Source organism: Vollenhovia emeryi, unplaced genomic scaffold (genome assembly GCF_000949405.1).
Source record: "Vollenhovia emeryi isolate VEMERY1.0 unplaced genomic scaffold, V.emery_V1.0 DF939142.1, whole genome shotgun sequence".
Classification (NCBI taxonomy): Eukaryota; Metazoa; Arthropoda; class Insecta; order Hymenoptera; family Formicidae; genus Vollenhovia; species Vollenhovia emeryi.
The window spans coordinates 515947-523632 of NW_011967224.1; the positions used below are offsets into that span (position 1 = coordinate 515947).

Here is a 7686-nt window from a genome sequence, read left to right on the forward strand (position 1 = left end):
GTTCTACCTGGGTAATGACCATGATATTCGTGACGTGTATAATAATATGTTATTACAGATTACATGATCAGTCATATATTATGTTTGTCTTATATTACTTCGATTTATTTTTGATGTATAATACTTAATTAACTTTGCTTGGTAAAACGAGATTAACTTTACAACATTTCGATGTCTTAATGATGTCACAAATAGGTGCTCTCGGTGGGCTATTTTGACGTCACCATGATGCATAAAAAATGATCGAAAAATGATGTCATCTTGATGTTTTCATGACCATGAATATGTTCTACTTGGGGAGATTGTACGAAAGGTTTTTCGCTATATTGATCACTCGACGGTTGCCAGCAACTGAAATAAATTCGCCGTACAATTGAATTATGATAATCTCGGGCTGACTAACTGCTGCCACCGTTCTTTTCAGGTCGTGGTATCGATTGCAGTGCGCACAGCGGTAGATGCCAACTATCATCGATCTCTATCGAATTGGTTTTCCCCCTGAGATTCAACCCTTGACGAGCGCGTCGAGCTTTCGTCGAGCGGAGGAACGTTAGCGAGCGGATTAAAAGTGGCGGATCGACTAATTCGCGGTTTCGATTCGCCCCCCGCAATTCCGCCAGGCGGTTTCTAAAAGCTCACACGAGGCGTTGACGGAGGTCGATCGCGGAACTTGGACAGCTACATGTGGACGTGTCGAGCCACGGCGTACGTACAAGTACGTGTACGATTACGCGTTTCTGTCCTCGGGGGTAAAAATCAATAACACGGCCGCCGCGACATACGTGGTGCACGTACGATCCGCGCCGGGGGGGTCCGACGTTAATTTCCTTTACCGTGTGGACAGCCCGTGGCTCGCCGCGGCCGGGCGCCCCGTGCGTGCAGCCCCGTGACAGGCGCGTGTCCCGAGGGAATCGATCCCGGAGCGGGTAGTCCGTGATACAGTCGCGGGGCGAGAGAGAGGAGAGAACTGTTAAACGCACGCTCGACGACGACACCCACGGCACTCGTCTTCCGGCACGAACGGGAACGCACTGAGCCCGGAGTGTGTCGTGTGCGCTCGCGAATTCGGTCCGCGGTCCACTTTCGTCGCACGCGTCTCTCGAGCACTCGCCGCCGCCGTCGCCGCCGTCGCCGTTTGCGGACGGAAGGTCGATCGACCCGACCGGACCGACGGCCGACGGGACGCGCGAGACGTACCGAGCCGGGCCGCGAAGGAGGACTCGTTCCCGGCTCGCGACAAGTAGCGCCGCGTCGACAGCCCGGCGGGGATGCACGCGAGCACTCGAAAGCTTAATATGATATCGTGTCGCCAAACCCAATCGTTCCTTATTGGCTTCGAATAGCCGAGATAAACCCGGGCAACTCCAGATACGGCATCCGGAGTTGCGTCGACGTAGCTCCAGATACGTGGGGGGGGGGGGAAAAGTGATAGCAAAGTCGACAAAATGTACGTGAGAATGTTATGCGTAAAGATTAAAGGTATCGACGGTACTTGTTGCATCTTACAGATGACGAGGTATAGATTTTTAACACGTCTTTTATGCCGCAGCAGGTACTCGGAATGAAAGAGGCCCGACGTGGGACGAGAGCGAGGAGCATGACGGAGTAAGCGGAGCGCGCGGTCTCTCTGCTTTTCCCCGTCTCCGCGCTTTCGCGTGAATTGTATTTGGACACCACTGACGTCAGGCGGCACGCCGGCGAGAGCCCGCAGCTCTGTGAAATAAACGTGCCGCCGGATAACCTGCGATGCCGAGGGGATTCGACCGACCGGCGGAGAGCGGAGACGCGTCGCCGCTCGAGAGGGTGATCTGCCCGTCGCCGGAAGAGCTGAGCGTGATAAATAACAATGTCAGGTGCGAGCAGTGCGGGCTCGTCTTCAGGAACGAGCCGCGCTACCGGCTGCACGATCTCAAGGTGCACCAGCGCAGAAAGCTGGAGAAGATCGCCAAGGAGAACGCACGCTACCACTGCCCGGTGCAGTCGTGCGTCTACGCGGTTAATTCCCATCGATACTTCGGCACCATGAAGTATCTGAAGCAGGTGTGTGTGCGCGCGCCTCGCCGTCTCGTGCGATAGCTTAGCGACGAGGAAGAATCCAATCTCAAGGATATTAATAACGCCACGTTATCCTTCTAGCATTATTTAAAGGTACACGCGGAGAGGAGTCACGCGTGCGATCGTTGCGGCAAGAGTTTTTCCACCGAGTCCGCTAAAGAAGGTCACGCGAGAGTCTGCGGCGTGGCGTTCACGTGTTCCTGCTCAAAGACCTACGTTACGTACGAGGCGCTGCTCACGCACGCGAAACGATCTCTGCATCCTGTGACGAAGAAGTACAAAAACTCGAGGTTCCTTTACTCGTCGTACTATACACGTTCTTTTTTTTGTCGCCGTTATTACGATACTGAAATCGGATAGACAGTTCACTGGCGTATTTGTAATCTCTTTGTAGGCACGCCAGTCCCAAGGCAATGCGAGTCGTCTTATCAAGGGGAATTGCGAGCAGGCCCGTCACGATACTGCCGAGTCCAGATAAGTCTGGAAAGAGTAGCGAGGATACTAGCACCGCGACAAAAAGCACATCCGATGTCGGAGTGCAGACGGACGATTATAAGAGGAGTAAGAAGACGTCGAGTCCGTTGAAACCCAACAGTGGCAATCCGCATAGCGCGAAACGTCGAATATCCCAGGAAACGCAGACCAGTAATCTTTCCAAGGACAAAACCTTCGGGAAATCGATAGAGACGCAAACACCGCGAGCGAACTCGAGGGACTCGTCGAGGGTGCATAAACGCGGTGGAAGGTGTCGCACATTGTCGAAGCGCTCGGAGCAGACGTTGCTCAAGGAGGATCTTAATCTCGGCGACAATTTCGCGTCGGCCAGCTTATTCCCGGCTAGTCCGCTGCCACTTCGCCACGACGTGGGCCTGCAGGACTTCTGGGAGGACAAAAACACCTCGGGCACGCAAACGCTACCCGAAAAGGATATGTTCGAGGCGTTTAACGATAACGTGACTCAGACGGAATTCGAGACATTTTACAACCACAGCCCGAATCCATTGATACAGTGCGTACCGAAGAGTACAGTAGCTTTAATGACGTTGCCTTATGTCGAGGACACGTCGACCGCCGTTGAAGGATACGCTTTCGCTTCGACCGATGGGATATCCCGGGCCGATCCTATGCTGACCGCCAAGACATTCGATGACAGATTTAGCAGCATAGAGACGCAAACCGAGCAGGCCTTTTCCCCGTCGTACTTTTACTCCGAATCTCTCTCGAGATCGTTCGCCCTGAGTTCGAACATCGAAACGCAAACTACGGACAATCTGGACAACATGGAGCAACTGCTGTACAGCAATACGTACACTCAGACGTGCGACAAAATGCTGTCCTCCGATTTAGGGCTGTCCAACATACAGACTCAGACCGCTTGGTCGCACGACGACACTACCGTTTCTACCGAGACTCAGACAAAGTCCCTGATCTGCGGGGCCGATTGCAACATTCCCACTGGAGCCTGCAGATCCTGGCTAAATACGCAAACGAGTCACACCGAAACGCAAACCGACTTACTCAGCATTTTCGAGGGGCTCGAGTAAGTCAATCGCGTTCTTTTTTTCCACCGCGAGTTATGTTCGTCGCCTTCCCCGCGTTTTGTCAGTCTGGTTTTTACACACTTTTTACCCGTTCTGTGTTTTTTCCCCCCCATAATATATAGATACAAAACTATGTTCGAATATTCTTGAGGATCTTTTTATTGCACGCTTTGCATTCTTCATTTTTATGTCCATCTTTTATTCATCGTACAATAAGTTAAAAAAGTATTCGAAAGAGGAAAGTACCTGATTTTTGGAATCTTTCTTATTTCTACTGCCATTCGTCTTCCAACTTGAAACTTATCTTTACCTCAAGTGCCAAATAACAAAAAAAAAGTTGGCAAACCGAGCACCATAAACGTTATCCACCTGTAGTTGCGCATTTGTACACGCGTGTTTACGTATGTAGAAGTGTATGTATAAATATCTGATTTCTTTCAATACCAAAGTATTACGCATATCTCGCACACATTCGAGTATACTTGGCGTGTATCTACGTACGATAATGAAAAAATAAATACAACGGCAATATGTACATGTATTGCGATCTGAACTTATCGTGTAAATTTATGGACTGGAATCGGACTACAAATGTACATCTGTTTTGTATCTCTAGAGCCTCGTGTGTACATGTGGCGTACGCAGCGTAAGAGTTTCGGTATCTTGTCAAAAATATATATTCCAGCTTTACATCACGTGCTGGCGCCGCGCGATGCATGCGGGCGAACACGTTTGATGTCTTGTCGGCCTTGCTGATAATATCGCGTGAGATTCCGTTCCTTCGTCAAATCTGCATCTTCTCACTGGTGTACAATATACAACTAAGAAAATATATTTCTTCTAATCGAGGAAAGTCACGATAACGGTATTAGTCGGAAATGTATCTGCAGCTTCGCGTCGTCACAGATTCGACCGAATAAGTTTTACAAATTGTCACAGATACAAAAATATAACGAGCATTTCATAAATAATATGTATTTATACATTCAGATCGAGGCGATCTTGCGTTGGGGCGTTTTATCTGAGCCAGCAGGGGGGGGGGAAGGGAAGGGAATTAAAAATTCAGCGACCAATGTAGATAACAAGAAACGATTGGATAATGGATTCTCATTGCGTTCAATGTATCAATACATTGCGTAGCAATGCATTAGCATCGATCAACTCGTCGTCAGTGGCTGCGCAGTGAAATTACAGGGTGGGGTACACGATGAAGTGATAAAAAGGGAGATAGTGTGAAAATACGAATATATATATATGTATATATAATATGTAGAGAGAGAAAGAGAGAGAAAATTCTATTATACTGCTGGACCAGCGGCATTGTCTTCATCGGAATCAGGTAAAAAGTCTTTGGTCCAGTCCTCTATCCTGTCCACGTTCTCGAGGGTCGATGCGAGTACTCTCAGATTGTCGACGCCGGACATCAATTGTCTGCAAAAGAATATCCCGAGTGTCGATTAGACTTGGACAAAGTCGCCGGATCGCGCAAACGGAATTCCATAAAAAAAATGATAAATTATTTCGAATAGACTCGACAGTCAAATGATCGTTAAGGACACCTGAGGGACACTTCAGCCGACGATGCGGCCGCAAATAAATCACGCGCGAGCCTTCTGACCGTGCGATTCGTGTTAACAGCACCAGCGTTCGTTTCACCTTGCCCAGCCGTCGAGACGTTGGCTCGAAGTTCACTGTTTTCCAGTCGCAGCAGAGATATCTCTGTCTAAATTAACAGATTCGCAGGCCGGTACGTTAGTTTAACATTTTGCTCCATTACAATTGGCCGTGCACAAAGCATACTGACCGTCAAGACCTCGATTTGCTTCTTCAACAACGTAACGGTGCTCTCGGCGTTAACTGCTCGCTTCTACGAAATACAAGCGGCATGTAATCGATACGCGGGAGTCGCGATTTACAATTCGGAATGCTTTATATATTGTACTCACTGTACTTCGTTTCAAGTTATCTTCGACCTGCTCCATCGCTTTTTCCAGATGCACAGCTTCTTCGTGCTCGACCTCCTTCTTGGACAACAGTTCTGTCTCCAGTGAACGGATTCTGCAATCAACGCGTCGATGCTACAAACCGAAATCTACTCGCCGCGAGGTGCAATTACCTTTCCATTTTTTCGCCAAGCTGTCTTCGAGATACCTCCAGCTGCTGACGCAATCTCTCGTTCTCGAGCAAGAGCTGCAACACAGTCTCAAATTCTATCCTTCTCCGTTCCATCTTATCCGCTACATTTCTGCGTTACGCGGCAGCCTTACCCTTCTCTCCGTGGACTCCGTCATGCCCGCGGTAGGTTCCGAGTCTGTAGATCTATTGTGTATAGGGCCGTCGCTTAAAAAGTCCGGCAGAGATTTATGGACGCTCGCCTCACCTGCCGGCTGTAGATCGTCTCGTGTGCTCGCGTTCGCACTGGGATTCGAGTCGGGGAAGAGCAGCGGTAAGTCGAATGGAAATCCTGCGAAGAAAGCGCCGGTTGTTTTGACAAATTTCACAGAAGCCTAATTGCGCGAGACGTGAATACGCACCTCTGTGCTCAGGGCGAGGCAGGGCGGGCGCAGTTTCGTTGAGCCTGTCCTCGAACGTAGGCAGGTCCAGGTGATTCGGGTGCATCGCGTTCGGCGCGGAGTGCTCTCGGTGCGGCAGGCCTTTGTGCAGCGTACCGGTGAGATCGAACGACCGTAGATCGTCGCACGCGGCGTCGGTGTCCTTCTTCTTGGTCTCGCCGCGCAGCCGTGACTGCCTCTGCTCCACACTGTTCAACGCGAAGTCCGGCAGGTTGTCCACGTCGGGCAGCACCGGCTGGCTGCTGTCTTGATTCAAGTAGCACTGCTCGATGACCAGGTGGTCCTGCACAAAGTCCGGCAGCTCCGTCGGGTTTCGGCCGGGGTAAACGCCGCCGCCGGGGTTGTCCGTGTCGAGGATACCGCCGGGACTTGACGCGGCGGACGAGTAGACCTTGGGCCGCGCCCCGGTGTTGTGATAGCTCGTCTGCTGCGTGCCGTTCCTCAGGAAGGCCTTGAAACTGAAGTGGTTGCTGTCGCGACGCGACGGCGCGTCCGGACCTGCGGGAAAAATCAGGTATTCAGCTGCCGAACGGCGCGGAATGACGGCGGGGATCCTAACCTGTCGGCTGCTGGTCGACGGGGTCGGCGCGACTCCTGCCGAAGTGGTCCGACATCGGCGACGAATTGTTCCTGGGCTGCGCGTCCCGGCAACGGGCGGGGGTCGTCTTCCCCTCGTCGGACGACGGCGACGACGCCGCCGACCGGACGACGGCCTCGTTCCCCGACGGCGACGGTAGGGCAGCCGTCCTCTCCCGCACCCCCTCCTCCTCGTCGTCGGACGAGGACCACAAGTGGCGCGGTTTCGGCAACGGCAACCCACGGCACACGTCGTCGATCATCTTACGGCCCGCCATAATTCGCGTCGACCGCTACGACCGCGTCATTCGCGGCGCCCGATCCTCTCGCCGAGGGGAGTGCGTGCGTGCCCGCTGGCTCCGCTCCGCTCCGCTCCGCTCGACGCGCTCGACGCCTGTCACCGTCCCCGTCCGCCTGCTCCTGCTGATCGCGTCAGGTTAGGTGAGGTTAGGTTAGGTTAGGTTAAGTTGGCTCCGCTCCCCTCGTCCATCTCTACCTGCGCTCCGTCGCACTTTCTACGCTTCAAACGGACGCCACACGCACGGCGATGTGTCGAAATGGTCAAACGAGAAGACGCCAGGCGTAGAACGACGTGGGCCAGTTCTCTCTCCTCGCTCCCTTTCCTTCTTTCGTCAGTGATCGCGCGCGGTTCTCTTTCGGCTGCCGGTGTGCCGCGTGCCGCGACGCAGCTCTCCCTCCCTCTCTCTCGCTTGAACGGTTGACGTTTCGTGTCGTTTAAAATTGACGTTGAGACGACGCTTTATTGACAGCCCGTCGACACTCGACGCGGAATCGCGATCTGTATTGCCTGGAAGGATGGTGGGTATACAATTCTTTAGTCTCAATCCGTTAAGAATCCGTTTGCCTGCGCAAATAGGCGCCTGAAAACGTGCGAGATGTTGCGTGCACGTACTTGCTCCTCGTTGCAGTCTCGTGTCTAC

At 52.3% G+C, this 7686-nt stretch overlaps 3 protein-coding genes across 9 annotated transcripts in view; 1 reads left to right on the plus strand and 2 right to left on the minus strand.

The window, feature by feature from the left end:
- The window catches only part of LOC105566745 (calcium-transporting ATPase type 2C member 1), a 13465-nt gene extending 12551 nt beyond the window's left edge, over positions 1-914 (minus strand). For both annotated transcript variants that reach the window (XM_012020985.1, XM_012020984.1), the window contains exon 1: positions 834-914. The gene's annotated coding sequence lies outside the window, so the exon portion shown is untranslated. The remainder of the gene's footprint in view (positions 1-833) is intronic.
- The window catches only part of LOC105566741, a 6343-nt gene extending 2194 nt beyond the window's left edge, over positions 1-4149 (plus strand). Inside the window, exons 2-5 of one of the 5 annotated variants that reach the window (XM_012020980.1) lie at positions 425-715; positions 1550-2040; positions 2137-2345; positions 2450-4149. In XM_012020980.1, coding sequence (XP_011876370.1) covers positions 1747-2040; positions 2137-2345; positions 2450-3599 — 1653 coding nt within the window. In that variant the 5' untranslated portion in view covers positions 425-715; positions 1550-1746 and the 3' untranslated portion in view covers positions 3600-4149. Of the gene's footprint in view, positions 1-424; positions 716-1212; positions 1480-1549; positions 2041-2136; positions 2346-2449 lie in introns of those variants that run through there. The other 4 variants (XM_012020981.1, XM_012020979.1, XM_012020983.1 and 1 more) reach the window with 4 other exon arrangements.
- A 183-nt stretch (positions 4150-4332) lies between these two features.
- Positions 4333-7105, minus strand: LOC105566740. 2 transcript variants are annotated; one of them, XM_012020977.1, is made up of 8 exons: positions 6729-7105; positions 6131-6667; positions 5864-6060; positions 5713-5786; positions 5543-5654; positions 5401-5463; positions 5156-5319; positions 4333-5027 (listed from the first exon to the last, which is right to left on the minus strand). In XM_012020977.1, the coding sequence occupies exons 1-8, from the start codon at positions 7021-7023 to the stop codon at positions 4895-4897; spliced, it is 1575 nt and encodes a 524-aa protein (XP_011876367.1). In that variant the 5' UTR covers positions 7024-7105; the 3' UTR covers positions 4333-4894. The 2 variants fall into 2 exon arrangements, with proteins under 2 accessions (XP_011876367.1, XP_011876368.1); XM_012020978.1 differs by having other exon boundaries at positions 4950-5027; positions 5253-5319.
- Between the last annotated feature and the right edge of the window lie 581 nt (positions 7106-7686).